This window comes from Tamandua tetradactyla, chromosome 14 (assembly GCF_023851605.1).
Source record: "Tamandua tetradactyla isolate mTamTet1 chromosome 14, mTamTet1.pri, whole genome shotgun sequence".
Lineage (NCBI taxonomy): Eukaryota > Metazoa > Chordata > Mammalia > Pilosa > Myrmecophagidae > Tamandua > Tamandua tetradactyla.
The window spans coordinates 19,098,347-19,126,317 of NC_135340.1; the positions used below are offsets into that span (position 1 = coordinate 19,098,347).

The 27,971-nt window shown below is 34.0% G+C and overlaps 1 protein-coding gene across 2 annotated transcripts in view; it reads left to right on the plus strand.

Moving 5' to 3' along the window:
• The window catches only part of BAZ1A (bromodomain adjacent to zinc finger domain 1A), a 113,197-nt gene that overhangs the window by 62,689 nt on the left and 22,537 nt on the right, over positions 1 to 27,971 (plus strand). Inside the window, exons 7-17 of one of the 2 annotated variants that reach the window (XM_077126967.1) lie at positions 2,153 to 2,287; positions 7,685 to 7,784; positions 11,304 to 11,470; positions 13,758 to 13,853; positions 14,557 to 14,695; positions 15,933 to 16,079; positions 20,783 to 20,878; positions 20,996 to 21,220; positions 22,880 to 23,045; positions 23,138 to 23,251; positions 25,727 to 25,839. In XM_077126967.1, the coding sequence (XP_076983082.1) occupies positions 2,153 to 2,287; positions 7,685 to 7,784; positions 11,304 to 11,470; positions 13,758 to 13,853; positions 14,557 to 14,695; positions 15,933 to 16,079; positions 20,783 to 20,878; positions 20,996 to 21,220; positions 22,880 to 23,045; positions 23,138 to 23,251; positions 25,727 to 25,839 (1,498 nt within the window). The remainder of the gene's footprint in view (positions 1 to 2,152; positions 2,288 to 7,684; positions 7,785 to 11,303; positions 11,471 to 13,757; positions 13,854 to 14,556; positions 14,696 to 15,932; positions 16,080 to 20,782; positions 20,879 to 20,995; positions 21,221 to 22,879; positions 23,046 to 23,137; positions 23,252 to 25,726; positions 25,840 to 27,971) is intronic. The other variant, XM_077126966.1, reaches the window with a different exon arrangement.

Here is a 27,971-nt window from a genome sequence, read left to right on the forward strand (position 1 = left end):
TTAAGTGCTGGAGAGGAAATGCAGTGATTTCTTCAATGAATGCAATGAAAAGCTTAAATCAACTATTAATCATTAGTTATCCCTGCAGAAAAATGGACAAGTTGACGCAGCGTAAATTCACAAAGGATAAAATGCAAAAACTCGAAAACATATGATATGAAAAAGTCTGAGGAAATTTATATTTCATATGTAAAGTAATACAAGTCAAGATATCAAGACTAATTCAGTGAAGTAGAGAAGTACTGAATAAACAAAACCCCAAAGTGCCTTATCATCTGATGGGTGTTATATTTTCTGTAAAACTTCTTATCAATACATCAAAAACCTTCAAAAATGAATTATTTTTAACTTACCTTCTGCTTCTAAGAGTCGTCTGGGAGAAATAGTTTTTTCTAAGATGTGAGCTCACTTAAGTATGTGTCTTGATAACAAGGAAAAGCTTAAAGTATGCTCTATCTGTAGTGCTAAATATCAGGTAGCCATGTAAAATGATGTTCTGGCTGTTTGTTTTTTTTAATACTTTAGATACTTGTGAAAGAACAGAAATGGAACAGCGGCAGTCATTCATTGGCAGGCACTTGGCAGGCGGGCAGTGACTATATGTATATGTGGGTTGTAAATAGCCAGTTGGCTAATTCCCTTAGTTTACAAGATCTTTTACATATTACTAACAAGACCAATCAGTAGGAAAAAAATGGGTAAAGGATATAAGCATATATTTCAACAAGGAAAATAAGTGGCCAACATGCATGAAAAGAAGCTAAACTTAATAAATAAAGGAAAACTAAAGTGACAATAAACATATTTTTTCACTTGGCATATAATAAAAGACTGTTAGTAGATGTTCTGGTGAATTACGCATACATTTGCGAGCACATACACACCCATGCAAAAAATATAGCAAAACAACAAAAATTTTTGATACCCAGTATTGATGAATATAGGCTGTTAGGAATACCTACAAGTCCATAAGGATGTGCATGTGTGTGAGTAAAAAACCTTGGTAATTAATGCATTAAAGCCTACTTTGAGCCCTTTTGAGAAGAAACCACCCATGTGCTTTCTATTTATATGTCAAAGGGCACTTGGCTATTTAGTAGGATAGTGGATAATCATCTTCCTGGAAATCTATTTTGAAGTAAAATATTAATGGCTTCTTGATTTATTGTGATAGCCAGAACTGATAGATTTTTTAAAGTTGTATTCTAGCAAAAGCAAAATTATTACACAGATAATTGAATTCCCAGTATTTAGTGTACCTAGTTAATCATTTAATGTTTTCTGTCATTTTCTTACACATTTCCCTAAAGATTTTCTATAAATGGGATTTTTTTTGAGGAAAAAGGTGATGATTTTGACCATTAGGCAAAATAAACAAACAAAATCCTCAGAACTGCTAAGCAAAAATAAAATGGCTATGGTTCAACATAGATGGAAGGGTAAATTGAAGTACAAGATACAAAATAGAAGGATAGGAATGCTTTTGTTTTTAATTTTCCTATAACTATACCACTTCTGGCAAAATGTTGTTGATTCTCTGAACGTAAACAAATTCTGAGTTGAAACGTTACAAGGATTTCTCAGTATTTCTGCTTTTTTCCACACCAACTTTAAAATTTAAGAATTTATCTCCCCAAACTAATGAAAAAATATGAATACTTAGCAATTGGGAAATGGCTTAGAAAAGTATTTTGGGTTAATATAGTGGGTTTTTTTTTTTCCCATGGGCAGGCTCTGGGAATTGAACCCGGTTCTCCAGTATACAGCAAACAAGAATTCTGCCACCGTTGCCCACCCTATAGTGGATTTTTAAATGTTAAATATATTGATCATTTACATAGAAAGTCTCATGCAAAAAAATCAAAAGCAAAACAAATCAGATTATTGTATGAATGTCATTTTGAAACAGTTACCGAATTCTGGAAACATTCTTGAAGTATTTTATAGTGAGGTCTTCCCCTGAGTGCTTTGATTAAATATATGGTTTTAAAAAGGATTCAATAAACCAACCAAAATGTTTATCACCATCCTATAATGCATGACATTCCAGAGTTTTTGACCTGGTATTTAACAGTGATCATATGACACATTGGAGAATATTTGTATGATTTTAATATTTTATTATTGTTCCCTATGTTTTTTTTTAATGAAGGCTTCATCTCTTTCAACATACAAAATAGCAGAACAAGATTTTTCTTATTTCTTCCCTGATGATCCACCCACATTTTTCTTCAGTCCTGCCAGCAGACGAAGAGGGAGACCTCCCAAACGAATATCTGTTAGTCAAGTAAGTAAGGAATAGGTAAATACTACATTTTAACTGTCAATAAAATAGTAATCAAAATCAAAAGCATTGTTTGGCTCCCCTAACCTCCCTAACCTGTAGGAGGAGCCCATTCCTTCACAGGAAGAATTTATGTATTATATGTTGATAATTCCCAAGCAACCATGCTTGTAAAAGTTTCAAATGTGAGTTAGACATGACTCTTATGCCACAGTGATTTTATACCAAGACAGAAGCAGGCATGTAAGCAGTTACTGAAATGTAAAGCAGAATGAAATAATGGAGAATAAGTTTTGGGATTGAGGCATAAAAAAGTAATGAATTCTGCCTGGGGAAATTATGGAAGGCTTTAAGAAAGCAATAATGCTTGAGCTGGACAAAATATAAGATTTCTAATGATGAGATAAGTAAGTGGGAAAACATTTGAGGCGGAAGGAAGAATGTGAACACGGTTACAAGGAATCTGTGTGGCCTTAGTGAACAGTGTGCTGTAACATGGTTAAACTGTAAGTTCATAGATGTAAATCAAAAATGATGCAGAAAATCTGTTATTTTTGAGACTAATTTCTCTGTACAACACAACAGCACTAAAATGTTCCTTCCATTATAATGTTCACTCCATAAAAATATTCAATTTGCTTGAATATTTAATGATTTATAGTATGTAAAGACTGAAAATAGACTTTTTTTAGCCAACAAGTCGTAGCCTAAATCCAGCAAATAGCAATGTAATAATACAGTGATGTGAAGAGAGAGGTTTACAATGCAAAATGAATCTTCCTTGAGGAAAGCTTCCATGAGAATCTTTAAGAAAAAAGAATACCTAGAACAGAATGAGAATGGTTGTATAGGTTGAATAAATACTGTGTTCAATTTTTATGTGTTTACTTCTCAATTTTGTATCCCTCAGAACATTTAGCAATAAGGAATTTTTCCCTCTTGGGTAATCACCATTTCCCAATTCAGGGAGCAAGGACACAGAGTTTCTGGAGTTGGGGCACACTTATAGCCAGATGCAATTACTTGGTTTGCCTAAGATTTATTTTGGATTATTGTTTGTCCCCTTTAATTTCCTTTCTTTCTCTTTTTACTGTCTTATTCTCATTCTACTCCTCCTGCTTTGCTCTTCTCTTCTGCTGCTTATGGATTTCTTTTTTTTTTTAATAATTTTTTATTAATTAAAAAGAAATTACAAGAAAGAAACACAAACATCCGTAATATATGCTCATTCCATTCTACATATATAATCAGTAATTCACAATATCATCACATAGTTGCATATTCATCATCATGATCATTTCTGAGAACATTTGCATCAATTCGAAAAAGAAATAAAAAGACAACAGAAAAATAAAACAAAAACAGAAAAAGAAAAAAAATTTTTACATACCATATTCCTTATCCCTCCCTTTCATTGATCGCTAGTATTTCAAACTGAATTTATTTTAACAATTTTTCCTCTATTATTTATTTATTTTTTTTCCTGAATCTACTATGTGCTTTTATTTTTTTATCCAATTTTTTTTTAATTTTTTTAATTATTCAAAAAAAAAGAAAAGAAATTAACACAACATTTAGAAATCATTCCATTCTACACATGCACTCAGTAATTCTTAGTATCACATAGATGTATGATCATCATTTCTTAGTACATTTGCATCAATTTAGGAAAAGAACTAGCAAAACAGCAGAAAAAGATATAGAATGTTAATATAGAGAAGAGAATTAAAATAATAATACTAATAAAAAATATATATATATAAAAAAAGGAAAAAGAAAAAAAACAAAAACAGAAGATACAAACAAACAAACAAACAAAAAACCATATTTCAGGTGCAGCTTCATTCAGTGTTCCAACATAGTTACATTACACTTAGGTATTATTGTGCTGTCCATTTTTGAGTTTTTGTATCTAGTCCTGTTGCACAGTCTGTATCCCTTCAGCTCCAGTTACCCATTATCTTACCCTGTTTCTAACTCCTGCTGGTCTCTGTTACCAATGATATATTACAAGCTGATTCTCGAATGTTGGTTCACATCAGTGGGACCATACAGTATTTGTCCTTTAGTTTTTGGCTAGACTCACTCAGCATAATGTTCTCTAGGTCCATCCATGTTATTACATGCTTCATAAGTTTAGTCTGTCTTAAAGCTGCATAATATTCCATCGTAGGTATATGCCACAGTTTGTTTAGCCACTCGTCTGTTGATGGACACTTTGGCTGTTTCCATCTCTTTGCAATTGTAGATAATGCTGCTATAAACACTGGTGTGCAAATGTCCGTCTGTGTCTTTGCCCTTAAGTCCTTTGAGTAGATACCTAGTAGTGGTATTGCTGGGTCGTAATCCATTCTGCCATTCTATGTCTTTTGATTGGGAAATTCAGTCCATTACCTTTTAGTGTTATTACTGTTTGGATAATATTTTCCTCTAACATTTTGGCTTTTGTATTATATATATATCATATCTGATTTTCCTTCTTTCTACACTTTACTCCATACCTCTCTCTTCTGTCTTTTCGTATCTGACTCTAGTGTTCCCTTTAGTATTTCTTGCAGAGCTGGTCTCTTGGTCACAAATTCTCTCAGTGACTTTTTGTCTATAAATGTTTTAATTTCTCCTTCATTTTTGAAGGACAATTTTGCTGGATATAGAAGTCTTGGTTGGAAGTTTTTCTCTTTTAGTAATTTAAATATATCATCCCACTGTCTTCTAGCTTCCATGGTTTCTGCTGAGAAATCTACACATAGTCTTATTGGGTTTCCCTTGTATGTGACAGATTGTTTTTCTCTTGCTGCTTTCAAGATCCTCTCTTTCTCTTTGACCTCTGACATTCTAACTAGTAAGTGTCTTGGAGAACGCCTATTTGGGTCTATTCTCTTTGGGGTGCGCTGCACTTCTTGGATCTGTAAATTTAGGTCTTTCATAAGAGTTGGGAAATTTTCAGTGATAATTTCTTCCATTAGTTTTTCTCCTCCTTTTCCCTTCTCTTCTCCTTCTGGGACACCCACAACACGTATATTTGTGCGCTTCATATTGTCATTCAGTTCCCTGATCCCCTGCTCAAGTTTTTCCATTCTTTTCCCTATAGTTTCTGTTTCTTTTTGGAATTCAGATGTTCCATCCTCCAGTTCACTAATTGTAGCTTCTGTCTCTTTAGATCTACCATTGTAGGTATCCATTGTTTTTTCCATTTTTTCTTCTTTGTCCTTCACTCCCATAAGTTCTGTGATTTGTTTTTTCAGATTTTCTATTTCTTCTTTTTGTTCAGCCCATGTCTTCTTCATGTCCTCCCTCAATTTATTGATTTGGTTTTTGAAGAGTTTTTCCATTTCTGTTCGTATATTCAGCATTAGTTGTCTCAGCTCCTGTATCTCATTTGAACTATTGGTTTGTTCCTTTGACTGGGCCATATCTTCAATTTTCTGAGCGTCATCCATTATTTTCTGCTGGTGTCTGGGCATTTGATCAGATTTCCCTGGGTTTGGGACCCGGCTGGTTGAAAGGTTTTTCTGTGAAATCTCTGGGCTGTTTTTCTTTTCCTGCCCAGTAGGTGGCACTCGTGGCGCTTGTCTGTCTGCGGGGCCCACCAGTAAAAGATGCTGTGGCTCCTTTAACTTGCCAATCCGAATCTCACAGTCAGCCCGGGAAACTGCGCGTGGAGGGGGTGGGTCGCTGGCCCCCATGGCTTGGGGGACTGCCGGTCCAAATTGCCCAGCTGGCCCGAGACGCCAAGCGTGGCGGGAGGGCCCCGCTATCCAACGTTCCCAGTCAGACCGGGGAGCCATGTGCGTGGAGGGGACCTCAGTCGCCAGCCGCCCCGGCCGGGAAAACGCGCGCCCCTCGGGTATCTCACCGCAGTGGATTCTCCCTGCCCGTTCAGCCGTTCCAGAATGGGGTACGCTGTCTTTTTGGTCTCTGTCGTGGCTCCGGGAGCTGTTTCGTATTGTTTCTGTTTCTTTAGTTGCTTTTCTGGAGGAGGAACTAAGACCCGCGCGTCTTACTAAGCCTCCATGTTCTCCGGAAGTCTGCTTATGGATTTCTGATGGCTATAATGATTTATAAGCTTAAGTTCCCACTGCATGATTCAGAAATTTATGGAAGGATCTTTAAGAGTCAGGTTGTGGGTTAAGTGCCTGTGCTGAAAGAAGAATGTTAATCTTGTTCCTTTCTTTTCACTTATTTGTGTCCTTCGATCTCTTCTCAGTTCTTTTGCAGTGGCACACATAACGATTTTTCTACCCAAACGATTTTTCTAACAAAGTTTGTTTCCTTCTTACAAATATTTTTCAGCGTAATTTAGCTGCTTTCTATTTTATTCCTACTGCATAGTGAGTACTTTATTGTATATGTTATCTTCTTTAAACCTCACAGTAGCCTTTCAAACTAGGTAGAATTTTCACTTTACAGATGAAGAGGTAGGCTCAGAGATTTAATAGACTTTCTCAAAATAATGTAAATGCTGGGATTTGAATCTTATCTCAAAGCTAGTCCCTTAATCTTTTTGTCTTGCTACAGTGATTTGGTGTAATATTTATGATGTTATTCATTGACTTTTTGCCATTTAGTTTTCAGTATGGAATGACTAAAGTCAGAATGATTCATTGCCACTTGTATTTTCCAACTCCAATTCAATTGTAACTACTTCTTTTGGTTGTTTAGAATCTTCCGTTGTAGAATTCTGAAATTTGAATGGTGTTTACTCAGAACCTTGAACTTAAATTCTTCTAACCTTTACCACATTTTAATTTAATTATTTTTACAAGATCTGACTTCACTGCGAACTCTAAGCTCTGGGAAGACAGGGGCCATGTCTGTCTTGTTTAGCCCTGTGCTTAATACTGTGCCTACCACACACTAGATACTCATCGATTCAAGTGAATTACTGAATTATAGTTGTTTTATTACATTTTAAAGATAAAGAGATAATAAGGATATTGCATTTATTGAGCAGGTCAAGACATTCTCAAATAAAGTAAAAATAACTTTTTGACATTGATTAACATTGGCTACAAGTGTGTTTCTGACATGTCTTTCCTCTGCTTCTATCATAGTTGATATCTACACATTGTAGTTTGCAAGATATTCTAGAAGGTTTTCTTCTTTTTCTAATGCATATTTTTAAGACTCTCTTTATGTATTACCAGTTGTTTTCCAAAGAGGTTCTTGTCCTAATTTGTAGAGCTATAGAATTTATTCATACTAAGTATGTTACTGTGATTATAGTTAGTCAAAGTTTAGTTATACTCTAGAACCACAATTCACTTTAGTATAAAGAAGGTTTAATTATTGTGGGCTTTTATGTTTTGTTTTTGTTCTTACTATAAGAGCAAAAAGGCATACTATTAGTTTATAAATTGTCGTTTTTCTCCAACTTCAGTTTCTTGGTTTGGTTTTTAGGAGGACAGAGTTGCTACTAAACAGACTATTACAGGATGTAGGAACAAAGCTAACAAAGAAAGAGACAAACTTTTAAAACAAGAAGAAATAAAGTCACTGGGTGAGTTTCAACATTCTCTCCAAAAACTGTTTCTTTAATTGTGCCAGGGTGGGAAATGTTTCTAAAGTTGTATGTTTCTGTTTTGTTTTTTGAAGCATAGTTTTTATCCTTAAGGATTTTCATTTTTTTATGGTAAATGAGACCTATTCATCTCTTAAACCAATATTTCAAGGTATAGTGATATATTTCCTGTTGAACTAACATAATGCTACATAAACACAAGTGGAGTTTCCAGGGCTTGCAAGCTGTTTTTGGCCATTTTGTTTGATTCACATTCTTTAAAGAAACCTTGCTTCCCAAACTTGAATGTGCCTACAAGTTACTTTAGGATCTTGTTAAAATGAAGATTTTAAATTAGTATGTCTGGGTAGGGGGTAAGATGCTGCATTTCTAACAAGGGGATCTCTTGCTGCAGGGCTTTCAAAATTGGGTTATGTTTGGTTCAGTGTAGTAGTTTGTCTCATTCCTAGCCAATGTACTTTTCCCTTTTAAATTACCTGCTGGCTCCTTCCAGGAATTTATAACCCCTGTGAATCTGTACAGATCTCATTTAGCCTGAAATTATTTTAGGGATTCTTTTGTTACATAAGAAAATGCCAAGTGTTATGGGAGATGACTCCTAGGAATGAGCCTAGCCCTGGCACCATGGGATCAACAATGCATCCTGACCAAATAGGGAAAAAGAAGTGTCAGGCAGGCCACAGTTGCTCAGCAGGTAGAGTTCTTGTGTGCCATGCTGGAAACTGGAGTTCAATTCCTGGTACCTGCCCATGTAAACAGAAAAAATATATCAATGGCTGAGAGAGTTCATGTTTAGTCAAGAGGCTACTCTGGGGGTCACTCTTAGGCAAGCTTCAGTTAGACATTACTACCTATCATAGCTTACCAAACCCCCCAACCAAAACCATTCCAGTCAATCCTAAAGAACACCTAGGGCAATATATAAGATTCTAAAAAGCTTCCATCCCCCATCCCATATTATCAATAGCCCCTTCCAACATGAAAAAGTTAAAATGGCCATAGTCCAAATAACCCTAAAGAGTGGAAGAAGGATCAAATGTGATGGTGGAGTTATACAGAGAAGGTGGGATTTAACAAATGAGTATTATTGCTGACTCATTATTGATATTTCTTTTAGTCTCCAGTATCTTAGAGCAGCTAGAAGTAAAAACCTAAGATTGTGGAACTGTAACCCATACCAAACTCTGAAATCTGTTCTACAACTAATTGTTGTTGTGTGCTTTGAAACATACTGCTTTTTTATATATATGTTGTTTTTTACAAAAAAGAACTAAAAATACTACTGAGAATGTAAAGGTATGTTTTTTTTACATATTTGTAAAAAATTCCTGCCCTTGATCTAAGACTTAAATAATAAGAGAAACTGCTAAAAGAAAAACAAAAACAAAAACTCTAACCATCATGTTCAAGAAGATAATACTGTAGATTCTATATTATTTGTTTGGGTCTTCATATCAGTGGCAATTACAGAGTGGCTCAGAGTCCCATCATTGATTCCTTGGTTTTTCCTGCCAGCAGAGCTCAAAATCTCCACACATTCTTTTTTCATTCTTATGGTATTTCCCACCACCTCTTGCCTAGTTGACATTAGAGTCTTTCAGTAGTCTTCTAACTTAACTCATCTTCCTGCCTTCAATATCTACTCTGTCCAGTCTGTCCTCCTAAATTACCCTTAGATTATTTTTCCTAAAATTCCTCTTTAATCATGTCATTATCACAGTCAAAATTTTTAGTAATTCTCCGTCAGCTCTAGTAGCAATTTTTTTTAACTTTTTAAATTGTATAGTATAACATATATACCAAGCAAAGAAAGAAGAAAGTAATAGTTTTCAGAGCACTCTTCAACAGGTAGTTACAGGACAGATCCCAGAGTTTGTCATGAGCTACCTTACCATCCTCTCAGATTTTCCTTTCTAGCGGCTCCAGGATATAGGAGGCTAGAAGGAATAAATATTTTTTATCACAAAAGAGTTTTTTTTCTTTTTTGTGAAAAATAACATATATGCAAAAAAGCAGTAAATTTCAAAGCACAAGACGGCTATTGTAGAACAGATTTCAGAGTTTGGTGTGGGTTACAGTTCCACAATTTTAGGCTTTTACTAGCTGCTCTAGGATACTGGAGATTGAAAGAAATGTCAATTCAATGATTCAGCAATCACATTCATTTATTAAACCCTGCCTTCTCTGTATAACTCCAGCATCACCTTTTATTTTTCTCCCGCCCTTTAGGAGTATCTGGACTATGTCCATTCTAACTTTTTCATGTTAGAAGGGGCTGTCAATAATTTGGGGTGGGGGAAATGGAACTAGCTGATATTCTGAAGAGACTGGGCCCTCTGCATTTCAGGATTACCTGGTCCAGGGACCCATCTGGAGGTTGTAGGTTTCCTGAAAGTTACCCTAATGCATAGAACCTTTGTAGAATCTTATGTGCATTGCCGTTAGGTGTTCTTTAGGATTGGCTGGTATGGTCTTGGCTGGGGTTTGGCAAGTTATGATAGGTGGCAATGTCTAACTGAAGCTTGCCTAAGAATGACTTCCAGAGTGGCCTCTTGACCTTTATTTAAACTCTGTCAGCCACTGATACTTGATTAGTTACACTTTTTCCCCCTTTTGGTCAGAATGGAATTGTTGATCCCATAGTGCCAGGGCCGGACTTATCCCTGGGAGTCCTTTCCCAAGTCGCCAGGGCCAGGGAAACCTTCACCCCTAGACGTCATGTCCCATGTAGTGAGAAGGGCAATGATTTCACTTGTAGAGTTGGACTTAGAGAGAGAGGCCACATCTGAGCAACAAAACAGGTCCTCCAGAAATAACTCTTAGGCATACCTTTAGGTAGGCTAAGCTTCTCCACTACATATATATGCTTCACAGGAGAAAGACGCAAGATAAAGGGCTTGTCCTACTGATTTGAGTGTCGTTATGTTTGACACAGTATCGGGATTCCCTGATGGTAAATTTTAGTAGTTCCATATTTTTTCTCCTGTCCTTCAGGGGACCTTGCCAGTGCTTTTTGATTATCTGCTTAATATAGTCTAGCATGTATCCTGGCATTACATTAAGCTAAACAGGATTAAAGGCCCTCATTATTCTGGGCTGCCTGTGCTTCATTTGTTCAAATGAGCTATCCAGACAGGTTGAGTTCGATTATGTGCTACAGAAAATGTAGGTTCCGGATAAAAGAAACCTTTCTTCCTTTGGTCTCAATGAGTAATTGCAGTTCTAAAATATAGACAATGTCTTCCTTACCCTTGTGTTCTAGTAGCAATTTTGAAACTTACTTTATTGTGTACTCCATCAGTAAAAATATTTTGAGCATGCACCCCATTATATATGTATTTATTTATGTTATACGTGTGCCCCTGTCCATCCACATATGTAATATTAGTTATCCTTAATTTTTATTTTTTTAATAAAAATAATCATAAACGGGAAAAAAAATGCCAGGTGTTGTTTTCTGTCTGTATATAGTACTTCTAAGTTTGACCTTCTCCACAGCTTTTGAGAAGGCTAAATTAAAAAGGGAAAAAGCAGATGCTCTAGAAGCAAAGAAAAAAGAAAAGGAAGATAAAGAGAAAAAGAGAGAAGAATTGAAGAAAATTGTTGAAGAAGAGAGACTAAAGAAGAAAGAAGAAAAAGAGAGACTTAAAATAGAAAGAGAAAAGGTATTCAAGTATTTTAGCTAAACTGTCAACATATAACAATTATTACTTTTCATATTTAAATTCATGATTAATTTTTAAATGCTTTTACCACTTTCATTCAGATGTATAGTTGTACATAGAGCACTGATAAATAACTATTAGTTTGTCTTTTGCTTGGGAAATTTAATGAATCATTTAAGGTTCAGTATATATTTACATGCCTTTACACCTGACTTAAAATGTTTTTAAAGGTTTTAAAATAGAAAGAGCCACCAAAAAAAAATAGAAATAGCCATGTGCTTTACAATTTTTGTTTTTAAATAATACTACTATCTTCATATTTATGCATAAGTTTTTCCTTTTTGAATTTTAATGCAGTTCTAAAGTGGTTTTTCTCATTATTTAGACTTCCAAATTTGGGGAAGATGATATATAAAAAACCTTCAAAGGTGAAATATGTAGTTAGAAAAATATAATAAATTCTATGAATAATAAGAATGATTACTATGTTTTTAATCACTGAAAAGTATCTATAATAGGATGGTGTTTTAGGAAGTCTTCAGAGATAGGATATTTCTTATTTTATAGCTGGTTATAAAATATATACATGTTTTATAACTATACATGTTGCCTTCAAAGTCAGTCATTTTCGTTGGTTTTCTGGGGTATTCACAAGTAGTCTTAGGGAATCAAGTTACAGATTACGTGTTTAAATTACCTGTAGTTTTTTAAATTATTTCAGATAGGCCTTGGGAGGATGGTGGAGGTGGGTTTAATTAATTCACGTTGACTCCAGTAAATGTAAAGAACAAAGTCACCCCTAATCTAGAGGGTAAAATTTAGAGATAGCACTGTTTTTACTTTGATTAATTTATTTCCAGTCTTTATTCTGAAACTTAAAAAAAAAACTCACTTATAACATTTACAATTTTGAACTTTTTTCCCTTGTGATTATAAGTATTCCTTATATAATCTAAATTGGACATTTTTGTTACTGCATAATTATTTGTCAGTAGAAATAGCCTAGTGCTTTAGAATTTTTGCTCATAAATAATGCTATTATCTTCATATTTATACATATCTTTCCCTTTTTTGGATTATGTCCCCAGTTAAATTTGTAGAGGTAGAATAATAAATCAAAGGATAAGAGTATTTTATGAGCTTTCTACACATATACATAAGTGTTTGCTAAGAATGATTCTTTAAATTCTTATCAATAGCAAATGAGAATACCCATCTTAATATGCCCTACAGGAATTATTTTGGGGGGAAAAAGCTTTGAACATACTGCTCAAAGTATAATTAATAAGTTCTGTAATTATCTACACGTTTTACTTTGAAAATTTGATAAAATGCGTATTTACCTTTGGTGTTTGTAAATAAATTTCAAAGGAAGAAAATAACATATATTAAATATAATTATTGGGAAATGATGATGAAATCTTTCCTTTACACTCTGCTTTATTAGATAGAGTCTTTTTAGGGTCAGTATTTATCTTAATAGTTTCAAATACCTGAACCAAGAAAAGTAGGGTTTTAAAAGGACAAGTGAGCAAGATAGAGAAAGAGAAGTTTCATCAACAGAATTCTAATATTATTCCTTTTACTGACTGTTTCCTATGATACAAGGTTCAAATGAGTCCCAAAAGCAACAAATTTACAACAAATAGAAGGTGAGGCTCTATTTTAGGTAATAATAATATGTTAGTTTATCAGAAACTAATCGATTTGAAATAGGAGGAGAGCTGCTATAAATAGGGTCAGATTGAATTGATATTTATTCAGGTGCTACTATGTGATGGACATTTTCGGTTTTTGTAGTGGTTCTGTCAGGTAGGTATTACTTTATTCAGTGGTTCTAAAACTTAAGTGTGCATCAAGATCACCAGAAGGGCTCGTAAAACAGATTGCTGGGCCCCCACCCCCAGAGTTTCTTGATTTCGTAGGTCTTGGGCGGGTCCCAGAATTTGCATTGCTAACAGATTCCCAAATGATGCAAATACTGCTGGTTTGGAGTTCACCATATTTTGAGAACCAATAAGCAGCAAGGAGACAATACAATAGAAGCCTTTTTGCTCAACAAATTGATAAAGATAGGAAATGGGGTCTTAAAAGTAAATAACTGCAGGGCGGACCATGGTGGCTCAATAGGCTTAATTTTTGCCCACCATGCTGGAGACCCAGGTTCAGTACCCGGGGCCTACCCATGCAAAAAAAAAAAAAAGTAAATAACTGCCATTACCTACCTTGTAAAGAGTTCTTTTTTAACAAAATTCTTATAAAAATTTTTATTAACCTTTTAATTTAGGAAAGAGAAAAACTACGTGAAGAAAAACGAAAATATGTGGAATACTTAAAGCAGTGGAGTAAACCAAGAGAAGATATGGAATGTGATGATCTTAAGGTATAAACATTTTATATGATGTTTGGCACATACATGTTCTATATGTCCAAGTGGCTTTGCTGATGGGATCTGTCTTTCCTTTTAACTGCAGCCTCTTTTCTGCAGTTTTACATTTAATTGAGAGGAAGTAGCATGTTCATGTTTTAAAACAAGCTTTGATAATGGTTCTTTGTGTAGAAACAGATGATCAGTTTGTGCGATCTTTGGTATTCTAGTAACTGGATCAATGCATGAAATTAATTTGTTAGATTAGGATCTATCTGCAGAAATTACCAAAATTTCCAAAGCATACTTATCACAATTTATAAGGAACCATTTCTAAGTTGGTAGATGATAAATTAATTCTGTCCTATATTCGAAAAGATATCACATTGAAGATAATATTGACGTAGCAAATGTTTTGACCTCAGAATCTAGATTAAGAGCCCCTGTTATCTAGGAAATGTATCAGAGATAGTCTTCTACCTAAAATTATATTCTCAGTTTGAGTAAAGAAAAAGTCCCAAGAGATTGTGATTTATAGAGTTGGAATAAGGCCAAGCCATCGATAATTTTAAAAGTTCTGAAGATGATCATGATGTACATCTAGGGTTGACAACCATTAGTCCACATACAATAATTCTTATTAAGAGTATACCATATCTACCTTTAATTTTTTTCTGTACTTGATCCTAATAGTTGCATAAATTGTTTAATCTTTCAGGAACTCCCAGAAGCAACTCCAGTGAAAACTAGACTACCTCCTGAAATCTTTGGTGATGCTCTGATGGTTTTGGAGTTCCTTCATGCATTTGGTGAACTTTTTGATCTTCAGGATGAATTTCCTGAGGGAGTAACCCTAGGCAAGTGTTCTGGTTATCTTTTGCTATGTTAGCATTCACTCTAAGAGTTAGTGGCTCCAGAGATCAAATTATTATCTCAAAATTCTGTGGATTTACGGGGCTTGGCTGTCCGTTCTCCGTTGGGATCTCTCATGTGGTTATAGTCAGCATTTGGGACTAGAGTCGTTCAAAGATTTGACTGACTAGACGTACAAGATGGCTTCTACACACACTGGTCTTTCAGTGCTCCTCCTCGGAGCCTCCCACTCCAGCAGAGCAGCCTGTTTTTCTTACATAGTGGCTGAGGGCTCCAACAGGCAGGAAACAAAAACTGCCAGCCCTCTTAAAGGATGAGCCTGAAACTGATACAACACCATTTCTACCATATCCAATGGTCAGAGCAGTTACAGGCCAACCTAGATCCAAGGGTGTGGAGGAATAGTCTCTACTTACTGAGAGGGAAATGATTTGTGCATGCCAGAAAAGAAGAAATTGCTATCAGCCCTATTTGGAGACAAGTTCTTGGCTGCCTTTTATTTGTAGTCCTGCTTTACCTGTATACTTTTATTTTGGATAAACATAATTTATAATGGAGCTAAATTAGTGTGAGGAGAGATTTGCATCACATTTTGGATATTAGCTGTCAAGTGGCAAAAAATAATTTTCTCAATATTCTATAGAGACCCTCAAAGACGAAATTGTAACAATACTCTTAGATTAATGAGTATATTCTTCATGAGGGCTTTTACATTCAGTATCTCTATGTGCTAGGTGAGGCATGAATCATTGTGCCTTAAAGATCGAGGCAGTGTAATTAATGCTGGTTTAGGTAAGCTTAGGTAAGATGAATTGAATAAGAAACATTTATTTAAGATTTGGAGGCAATATTAGGAATAGAACTTAAAACTGATGATGATCTTCCCTGTGTACTATTTGGTAACTGTGAAGTCCCACATACTTCTTAAGAATAAAGCCTTTTGTCTTTGCATTGAATAAAATTATATTTCTTTAAATGTGCCTTAATTTGGACCTTAAATTTAAATTACCTTAATCTGCTTTGGCTTATGCTTTTATTTATTGTAATCATTATAAATAGTTTTTTATTTAACCTTAGATAATACTTGACTCACTTTTATAAATGACAATTTAAGAAAAGTTATGCAGGCCATTACTGATTAAAATGTTTGTTATTCCAAGTGGCATTTTTTTTTAGTATGTGAACAGAACTTTAAATTCATTTTAAACATTTTATTCACAGAAGTGTTAGAGGAAGCTCTTGTAGGAAATGACAGTGAAGGCCCACTATGTGAATTGCTTTTTTTCTTCCTGACTGCCATCTTCCAGGCGATAGCTGAAGAAGAAGAGGAAGTAGCCAAAGAGCAAATAACTGATGCTGACACCAAAGGTCAGAGTTCAACATTATTACTAATTGAACAAAGCTAATATTAGCTTTATAGTGAAACTAATGTTTGAAGGTTACTTTTAAATTTCTTCGCTTTTGCAGTTACAAAATGTTCAGATTATTTGATTCTGAGTCTGGGTTAGTATATAACAATGAATATCAGTTGTTGAAGAAAAGTTTTGTTTTAGTTAAACCTGTTTGACCTTAAAGATATTTCCCCAAAATCTGTCTTGCTTTTATTCCTTAAGCTTTCTCCTATGATTTAGGAGCATTGTATATTTCATTCATCACTATTTGTAATCCCAAGAGATTTCTGCTAAATAGTACTGAATTCCCCCCCACACACACACACAAGGAAATAATTTATTTTTATTTTTTTTTTACTACTTTGAATTGAAACTACTATAGCTAACTTCATTTCAGATCTGATGATTTTAGGCCAGAATTAAGTGAAATGTTATTTTTAATTTTTTAATTCCACTAATTAGTTTGAAATAGAAATTTTGCTCTTTATATTTTATTATATTGTTAACTATTGAGAATCTGTGTATGGTACTTGTTAATTAGCAATAATCTTGGCAAACCCTTTTTTATTTTTAAAACAGAATATGTTCACTATTTAGTTTAGGTTTATCTCAATCAAAGGAAATTTTAAATTTAAGATAGTTTTAAGATTGATTTGGCTTTCTGAATAATACCATGTGAGCTTTGCCCCATATGAGATTTAGGTCAAAAGGGAAAAAATGTGTTCCAATCAAAAGCTTGTTTAAACAGTATTTCAGTGTATTACATAAACATTCATTAAAGAAATAACTTTTGGGAGACATTTTGAGAGCGGGATTTTGGTACAAAAAGATGGGACATTCCTCTATTCAGATAGTTTTATTATTAGCTTTAAATAATTTGAATTCATCATCCTTTATGTTTGGTTACTGAAGCAACAAGATATTGTTGCGCAAGCATCAGATGTTGCCTTTTTTTTTTAAGCCCATAGCCTGGCTGAAGTGGGCTGAAATATATTGACACTACATTTTTAAAATTTATGTATGTATTTATTTGTTTATTTTTACATGGGCAGGCACTGGGAATCGAACCCAGTTCTCCTGCATGGCAGGCTAGAACTCTGCCTGCTGAACCATCCTGGCCCACCCTGTTGGTTGCCTTTTGATTTTATAGGTTGAGTTCAAGTAAAGTATATTCTCTAGCTTGAGTGCTAATCACACAGTTTTGGCAATATGGGCCCTGCTGTCATCTCAGATAATTCAGTCAATTAAATAAGGCTCTATTATATTGTTGTTTTTTGTTTTTGTGTGCTATTTAGCGGCGTCACAGTTTGTTCTTTTTTCCATATGAGTATCCCGTTATTGCAGCACCATTTGTTGAATTTTTTGCTTGCTTGCTTGTTTGTTTTTGTTGGTTTCTTTTGTTTGTTTGTTTTTGGGAAGTTCATGAGCTGGGAGCTGAACCCGGGTCTCCCACATGGCAGGCAAGAATTCTACCACTAAACTACCCTCACACCCCCTATTTTGTGTGTGTCTGTGTGTGTATATATATATATATATATATTTGTATATACATATAAATATATATGTAAATATATATATTATATAATATATATAAAATATATATATTTAAATTGATTTTTATTTATTTGTTATTCTTTTGTGTATATTTTTTATTAGCAAAAAAAGAAAAAAGTATGGAGAAATATAATCATTTTTAAAAGGGAAGAGAGCAGTTTAAACATCTATGAAACATTTAAATATTTCCTAAAATGACAAGTCTAGCACTAAAGATGTATTATCTAAGAAAGACAATGAAACAAATGCTCATTTTTTTTGGCCTTAGGTTATACTAATGACCAATAACATTATGGCATTATTGATCAGGTTCAGGTTCTGACCTTACTGCCACAGACAGAGCTTTAGCTGAATCAGATGAGTTTTGTAGTTTTTTTTTTTTGCATTGGCAGGCACCGGAAATCAAGCCCGGGTCTCTAGCATGGCAGGCGAGAAGTCTGCCACTATGCCACCATCACCTGCCTGAATTTTGTAGTTTTGAAAGTCCTGATTGAAAAAAAAAAAAAAAAAGGAGGAAAATGTGTTGGAAAATCAGCTTAATGTACTTCAAAATAAGTGACTGTCAACATTTGTATTGACATTACATTTTCTACTCATGATTTGCTTGATCAGTAATTTTAATAACTTTACTGCTGTACAGGATAGTAATTACAGATCTAATTCTTATCTCTCAGAATATTGGCCATTAAATAAAGATTTTAATGCTCCATTTTGGAAGTATTTATTTAAATGTTAAGGAGGAAAGAAACATACTTGGGAATTTTTAAATCTCCTTTCTTTTCCCTGTTATTATTGGTCACGTTTTACATGGTTATTGCAGTTTCAGTAAGGGCCCTAGACTGTTCCCCCAGGTACAGTTTCACTTTTCCTCACATATTTTCTCCCATCTCAGTAACAAAAAGGGCTTAAAAAAAGGCTTTTCTGCTATCTTCTAATAGCATTTGAATAGTCAGATGGAATATTGCTCCTTCTTTATCTGGTCTTATCAGTAAGGTTTATCTTGCTGTTTCTAACAAAAAGGGAAATTGGATGAAGAGAAAATAGTGAATTTATCTTAATGGTGGGGAAACTGAGGTTCAGTGAGGTTATTTATTGAAGATCACATAGCTAATAAGTGATATAAGGCACTATCTATACATTGTTTCATTTAATCATCATATTAACCTTGTGAGGTAGGTATAATTACTTCCTGCAGTTTTCATATAAAGAAACTCAGAGTAGGAGTTTAATTTACTTGCTTAAAAACCTATGGTGAATAAGGAAGTGATGGAACACAGATATCAGTTCTTTTAATCATGAACCTAGAAGCCCTTCAAAGTATGAGAACAAGAGAGTTCTTATGTAGAATAGTTTTGTGTATTTACTGGGATATCAGTATTTAGTGTTGGAATTGTATGTACCTAATTCTAGATAAGAGCGATGATAAATTTATCTGTTCCAGATAGGAACACCATCACCTTTAGATGCACTTCAGCTATATTCTTTGAATATCTGTAAGTGATATTCAAAGCAAATAAGCAAATCCAAAAGTGATTTTTACACTTTCTCAAGAGTGCCATTTGGTAGATAATTGAGTTTAAAGAATATGTATTTTAACATGTTTTTGATTAACACAATTAAAAATAAACTAATTTTCTTGGCTGTTCTTTTCCTAAGGCCTTTATAGCCTTTGTCTTAGGAAATTATAACTTAGTATAGGTAGTATAGGTTGAACATTGAGAATGCTACAAAGGAAGAAAGCCAAAACACTTTTCCAGCAGTGTGTTTAAGACTGTTGTTAATTTTAGAGTGCCTTTTAGTTTTAGAGTTTGACTTTACATGTAAGATAAAAACTGAGAAAGTTTTAGGTCTGTTGTTTCCGTTGTGAGGAAGTATATTTTGTCTGCCTTTTGAGCTAGATTCATGACCTAGTAGAAATGCCTTTGGCATATGTAAAGTGTAGTCAGATAATGTCTCCTAATTGAGCTTTTGCCCTCCTCCTGTATGCTCTTGATTATGCTTTAAATGAAATCTACAATGATTGTTATTAGATGTGATCCCAGAGTTGCTTTTTCCCTTCAATGCAGAAAAGCAGTTCTGTTTTCTAAGTTTGATTTTGTCCACCTGTTAACTTTGGGAAGGGAATCATCGAGTAAAAGATTAAGGAACCATGAAAGTAATTTGGCTCAGAGATTTTCAAACTCCAATCCATGGAGCCTTTGCAACTTGAGATTCCTTGGGGCAGGATTCTCATCTCTACTTTTAATGAGGGCATCTTTTATCTCTTTTATTAGGCTTCTAAGAAATACTTGATTTGAATAATTTGAAAACTTCTGATTTAGACTAGCCAGCCTTCCTTTGATTCTTAGTCTGAAGCTGTGTCCAATATACCATCATATAACAGAAGGGATTTTTGTAAGGTTAAGGTTTTTCATAGATGACACATTAATTATTTTATTAATCATATGTTCTATAAGTGGGAATAATTCTACCTACTAATGCTTTCTAAATGTGCCAGTAGATTTGCTCATTGGTCCTGTTTGTAAGCTAAGCGCTTTTGAGCTAAAGCAATTTATTTAGAAAATATAGGGAAATCTTTCTATTGGTTCTCGGATTGGAAAATTTTCAAAATAAAACCAGGAAATTTTAGTGAAGAAAATTGTGTCAGTAGTGCTAACTTTATAGTTCTTTTAGCTTTTTTTTCCTGTGCTCATTTTGTGATGATTTCAGTCTGTACTTGATGAGTCAATCTTTACAATATTTGTAAAAACTTGGATATCTTTTAAAAGATTCTTGTTTTCAAAGTAGATTTTTCTAAGGTTATTTTGAGTGAGGGGGTTTGTTTTTAATTCTAAAGTGTATTTTACCAGTTTTTTGGAGTTGTATTTATGTATCTTGTTGGTAACTTTGGCTATTGTCTTCTCTTTGTAAAATAAGGAAAATATTAGTGTGAAGTACATCTTTTAAGATTTATAGTTTTATGTGGAAACTAGGCAGAATGTGAATAATACTTGGACCTAGTGTTGATTCTCTTGAGGTTCCTGAATGTTAAGCTGTTTGCTGTTTCTTTAATCATTTTAAAAGGGCATTATTCCCATATATTCAAGCTTTGATTTGCTCTAGAATAAAGTATTTATTTCCTTAAAGATTTAACAGAGGCTTTGGATGAAGATGCAGACCCCACAAAATCTGCACTGTCTGCAGTTGCATCTTTGGCAGCTGCATGGCCGCAGTTACACCAGGGTATGTGTGGGTTTCATTTTTTATTTGGCTTTTTATTTCCAATTTTATAAAGGTACATTTTACATTGCTGAATATTGTATATATTCTAAGCATCTATTTCATTTTTAACAACTATAGGCTGCAGTTTGAAAAGCTTGGATCTTGATAGCTGCACTCTTTCTGAAATCCTCAGACTGCACATCTTAGCTTCAGGTGCTGATGTAACGTCAGCAAATGCGAAGTACAGATATCAGAAACGAGGAGGATTTGATGCTACTGATGATGCCTGTATGGAGCTTCGTTTGAGCAATCCCAGTCTGGTGAAGAAACTGTCAAGTACTTCAGTATATGATTTGACACCAGGTAAACTTTGCAAGTGGGAATTTGTATAACCTCTCCTCTTACACCCAGAAAACTAAGAATTAATCACAATACATTTTATTTGATGATCAGTTTTAGGAGAAAGAAGTCTTTAAAACATTTTTTGAATACAAATGCTAACCTAAATTGAAATTTATTATTTATATTAACTTTATTTATGATTTTATTTTTAAATTTTTATTTGCTACTATTTTTTAAATTTGCGGTTAGTCTACTACATCTACTAAATCTAGAAGGATAAGTGAGAAATAACTAGAATTCTTTTCCTTGTATTCATTAATATATCAGATGTTTAAATTATACCTGTTAAATTCTGATTCTGCTTAAATAAATGTTTGAAGTGTGTGACACAAGTTTTAAGAGGAAATTAGCCTTCACTTTTTTATTTTAATTTACAAATATAGTTTAATATACTTATTTATGAGAATGCTTTTATTTGAACTTCACATGTGAGCCTAAAAATCAAAACTTAAAAAAATCTGTAATAGGGGGATGAATCCAGACCTGGCACCGTGGAATCAACAATTACATCCTGACCAAAATGGGGAAAAGAAGTGTAATTAATAAAGTTATCAGTGGCAGAGAGAGTACAAATATAGTGGAGAGGCTACTTGGGAGGTTGCTCTTACACAATCTTCAGTTAGTCCTTGGTACCTATTATAACCTGCCAAACCCCAATCAGGACTATTCCAGCCAATCCTAAAGAACACCTAGGGCAATATATATGATTTCACAAGGGTTTCATGCACTTGAGTAACTTTCCAGAAACCTACAACCTCCAGATGGGTTCCTGGTCCAGATAAGTCCTGAAACCTAGCCTAGCCTCTCCAGAACATCAGATAATTCCATTTCCCTGCCCCATATTAGTGACAGACCCTTCCAATATGAAAAATTTAGAATTGCCGTAGCCCAAACACCCCTAAAGAGAGGGATGGAAAGGTCAAAGGATGGTGAGTTAAACAGAAAAGATAGGATTTAGCAAATGAATTATGAATGCTGTATCATTAAATTGATATCCCTTTTAGTCTCCAGTATTTTGGAGCAGCTGGAAGTAAAAACCTAGAATTGTGAAATTGTAACCCATGCCAGGCTCTGAAATATGTTCTATAGCTAATTGTGGTGCTATGCTTTGAAATCTGTTGCTTTTTTGTATATATGTTATTTTTCACAAAAAAAGAAGGAAAAAAGTCGATTGTGAAGATAAAAAAATATTTATGCCCTTTAGCCTGCTATATTCTGGAGCAGCTAGAAGGAACAATATGAGAGGATTGTATGGTAGCCCATGACAGACTCTGGGATCTGTCCTGTAACTACTTGTTGAAGAGTACTTTGAAAACTATTGCTTTTTTATTTCTTTGCTTTGTATATGTTATACTATGCAGTAAAAAAAAGTTAAAAAAAACTGTAATTGAAAATTTTCATGTCCATTTAACTAGCAAATAAAGTCATTAATATCACGTAGCTGTCATGTGGGATCAAAGTTGGTTTTTCTCAAAATATGCCTTTGGATGTTTGATCATGAGAAACTTTTCCTTTTCCTTTATTGGTATTTGTACATTAAGCCACAAATAAAATTTTTTCAAAAAACCGTCCTTTTTTGCCTTTGATAATACAGAAAGTTACTTACCAATTCTTTGACAGGGGAGAAAATGAAAATACTTCATGCTCTCTGTGGAAAGCTACTAACCCTAGTTTCTACTAGGGATTTCATTGAAGATTATGTTGATATATTACGGCAGGCAAAGCAGGAATTCCGGGAGTTAAAAGCAGAACAACACCGAAAAGAGAGGGAAGAAGCAGCTGCCAGGTAAGAGATAATCAGTTGTGCTAATGAAAGCTGTTTATTTCTTTACATATAAAACCATATTTTACATTTTTCTGTAATATTTTAACTTTTAGAATTCGTAAAAGGAAGGAAGAAAAACTTAAGGAGCAAGAGCAAAAAATGAAAGAAAAACAGGAGAAACTGAGGGAAGATGAGCAAAGAAATGTAACTGCAGATATATCTGTCGGGTATGGTGTGAATTATACTGTTTATATCTAGCTTGATTTATTCATGCTAACATATATAAAGAATAAAAATCAGACATCTTAAACTCTAAAATGCTTTAAAAACTTTAGAAAACCGTTTCCCTAAGGTACATAAGAATTGTGTTAGTGAGTCTATGAAATTTACAAATAGACCTTCCTTAGTTGTGCATGTTATATTGCAAAAGTTTTTGTTTTAGTCTACTTTTAGAGTATCTAGAACTCATTTTTTCATAATGTTAGTTATACTTTCCCAGAAAATTTTTAATAGTAACTTTTAACCAGTAATATAATGTTTTTAGCATTAATAAAAGTTTATCTCCCCACTACTGCCATCAACATCATCACAGATATGCATTGTTTTTCAGAGTCCTGAGCTTTCTGATGGATAGGATGAGATTAAAAGCTTTGGTAGAAGGCATAGTTAGGGACAGAATTAACTTAGTGACCAACTGAGTATTTTATTGCAATTTGAAATAGTTGGCACAGGGGTTGGCTATGAAAACAAATAGAAATGTTTCCATCTTCTATATGGTAAACCAATTCAAATTTAATGGAGAGAGTCATTTTTTAAAAAAAATCTACAGTGAAGTTACTGCAAATCTCAGTATTCCAAAATTAGTGTATTGACTTGTTTATGCTTCCTTTAAAATACCTAGTAAGTCTTAATCTTTTAGGTCACAAACTTTTTGTATTACCAGCAATAGTGCTTTAAAAAATTGAATTTGGATACCTCAAAAAAGTTTATAGGGTGCCCAGGTAGTTCAGCGGTAGAATGCTCACCTTTCATGCAGAAGACCTGGATTCAATTCCTGGACCATGGACCCAAAAAAAAAAAGTTTATAGATACAGCATTGAAAGTACAAATAACCAGAGAAAAATAGATAAACTGAACCACTTCAGAATTAAAAACTTTGTCAGAAAGCAAAAAGACAATCTACCAGATGAGTTAAATATTTGTAAATAATATCTTATGAGCCTATTTTCCAGAATTTTAGAAATTTCCAGAAGTTTTAGGAATATATTGATAATTGTTGCACAACCTTGTGAACATACTGAAAAACACTGAATGTACACTTTGGACGTGTGAATTTTATGGTATATGAGTTATATCTTAATTTATTAAAAAAACAAGCTAAACATAGTATAGATTCACCCCTTCATATCACTATTACCATTCTACTCTGAGCCATTATCATCTCCCAGCCAGCCACGTGGGCTGTTAATAGTGATCTCTTCACTGGTCTTCATTCATCTTTGTTTTCCAATCCATTCTGCACATAGCAACCAAACTGCTTTCATCATATCACTTCCCTTTTCTAAACTCTTCAGTTTTTTTCTCATTGCTTTTTTGATAATGGCCTACAAAGTTCATAGTCTAGCCCTGGTTTATTTTTTCATCCATATCTTGGATTACCCATTGCTTTGTTCATTATACCTTTCTCAAAATTATAGGCTCCTTTTCCCTTCAACCCAGTGCCTTTGCAAATTATCCCCTCTGCTTGAAATGCATTTCCTCTCACCTTCTGTACTACCCTCCCTGGTTTTCTCTGCTCTCTCAGTTTAAATCTCACTTCTTCAAGCAAGTCTGCCTTTTTTTTTTTTAATTGTGAAATCTTCACACACACATTCCATACATGTTGTACAATCAGTTGCTCACAGTATCATCACACAGTTGTGTATTCATCACCGTGATCATTTTTTTTTTAACATTTGCCTCACTCTAGAAAAAGAAGTAAAAAGAAAAACTCATACATACCATACCATGCCTCTTACCCCTCCGTCTCATTGACCACTAATGTTTCCATCTACCTAATTTATTTTAACCTTTGCACCCCTCTTATTTATTTATATTTGTACCCATATGTTTTTATTCATCTGTCCATACCCTGGATAAAAGGAACATCATACACAAGGTTTTCACAATCACAAGTCACATTGTATAAGTTTTATCTTGTAGTCTTCACGAATCAAGGCTATGAGAACATAGTTTCAGGTACTTCCCTCCAGCCACTCCAATACACCATAAACTAAAAAGGGATATCTATATAAAGCATAAGAATAATCTCCAGGATAATCTCTCAACTCTTTGAAATCTCTCAGTCCCTGAAACTTTATTTTGTCTCATTTCTCCCTTTCCTCTTTTGTCAAGAATTCTTTCTCAGTCCCTAAGCAAGCCTTTCTTGATCCCTGAAACTAGATTTGGTTCTCTGTTAAATGGTTTTCACAACATCTTGAATTTCTCCTTTTTTGTACATATTAGATATTTTGATTTTACAATGAGTTATATAAGTATTTTTTTTATCTTTAATCTACTGTAACCTCTTTTGTCAGGGATTATATCCATCTTGTTCACTACCTCCTGAACATATAGCTTAATACTTAGTAAGCAGTTAATAAATATTTGAGGAATGACTTAATTATTCGTGAATGAATATAATATTTGTTTTTATCCTTAAGGGAAGATTTTGATACTAGCACTGAAAGCAAAGAAACAGAGCAGAAGGAACTAGATCAAGATACAGTCTCTGATGATGAAGATGACCCAGGATCACGTAAAAGAGGCAGAAGGGGTACTACTGAAATTTCTTAAGGGCATGTTTGTTTTGTTTGTTTTAATTGATAAGGCACTTTAATTCAGCTATTCTAAAATATGTATAAGATAACTTCCATTTGTTATTCCGTGTGTGTGTGTGTGTGTGTGTGTATGTGTGTATTTTAAATGCCCAATTCCAGCAGTGATGAGTTTTTAAAATTGTGACTATTTTGCAATGAAGTTATACTAATATGTTTGTTAGTAGGTCTTTATTAACATGTTATTTATAGTTTAGAGGAGAGAGAAACAGTCATGCATCTTTGGTAGATCAATTCCTTGTAACTTCAACTTTGGCTAGTCAGCAGATTGTATTGAGTTTTTATATGTACTGCTTTGTATCATCCAAACAGAAAGTTTTGTTCTGTTATGTACTCATTTAACATGCATTGAATGCCTGTTAGATGCCAGTAGTACTCATAATTAGTATCATATTGCTAGGAATAAAAATATCTGCTACTTTCAAATAAATTCATAAATTGTCAGCTCAAAGGGAATACGTTACTTACTTACTTAGGGAATTCATTTTTTTTAAAGCTGTTGATGCAGATTACTTCTGAGGCTCCTAACTGTCCCCATATAATAACTTCTGAAGGAAATCCTTAAGTTTATTTTGTGTCTGTGTTGTGGATGCTATCTTTTTTTTTACATATTATTTTTCTAACTGATTATTATAAATAGACAAATTTCTCCTGTGTCATGGAGACTATAATCTGTGATTATAATGGAATTGATTTAGAAGTCCAAAACAAAGAAACTTGATATGATTAGAATTTAAAAACATATTTCTAAGTAATGGGTCAAAGAAGAAACTATAATGGAAACTAGAAAATATTTTAAAACAAACCGATATTGCATATTAAAACTTGCTGGATATAGTCTCTCTTCTTAGAGGGAAATACATAGTTTTAATACATACTAGGGAAAGAAGGAAGACAAATTAGGCTAGGTATTCACAAAAGTTAGAAGAAGAAAATAGAATAACCCCTCCTGGAAACAATGGAAACAACTGATAAAGAGTAGAAGTTAATAGGAAACAAAACCACAATATACAGCAACAAAGCCAAAGTTCTTTGAAAAAGATACAAACTAGACAACCCTTGTTATAATTGATATTTTAAAGAAGGGAGACATCATAAAATTAGGACTGAAAAGAGGAGCATATAGCTACCCATAAAGGGAACTGCATAAACAATTTGATGACAACAAATTTGACAATGTGGGGAAAATCTTAGAAAAATACAAATTATCAAAATGTATTCATGAAGAAACGAAAGAGGTGGAATGGTTCTATACCATTAAAGAACTTGAATCAATATTAAAAATCTTCCTTTAGGGCAGTGTGATGGTGACTCAGTGGCAGTATTCTCACCTGCCACGGCAGAGACCTGGGTTCGATTCTCAATGCCTGCCCACGGGGGAAAAAAATTTCCTATAAAGGAAACATCTGTTCCAAACAATTATACAATTGAATTTCACCAAATTTTAAAGAAACACATCATTACAATTTTATTATGCAAATTCTTTAGAGCAAAAGAAATAGAGGAAACACTTCCCAACTATTTTAGCCATTTAAAGATGGCTTCAGCATATCATAAAATCCTGGCAGGTCATCAGGGATTCAGGCTCTTTCCATCTTGTTCGTATTGCCATGCTTAGGTTTTTGCTGCCATCCTCATGTTCCTAATCCTAGCTAGTTGGAAGGGGGGTAAAAGAAAGGGGGCCCAACAACATTCTGCTCCCATCTCTTTGACCAGAACTTCCTCATGTAGCTCTGCCTTGGGAGTAGGATGTGGATGTGGGTAGGAAGTCTGGGAAATGATGTTCCTGTATCCATTAATAAAATCTTAATTGAACGCAGTTATGCTTATTTGTTTACATATTATCTGTGGCTTCTTCATACAACAACAGCAGAGTTGAGTAGTTCTGAAAGAGACCCAAAAAGCTAAAATAGTTACGGAAATTTGCCTGATCCCTACTTAAGAGGAAGGAATGTTGCAGGGTAACTTAGAGAATCTGCTGCATTCTCCAATATTGAGATCACAGATTTTGAGTGAGCCTTTAAATTTAAGTGTGTTTCAATTTTCTTATTAGCATGGTAATTTGGGATCA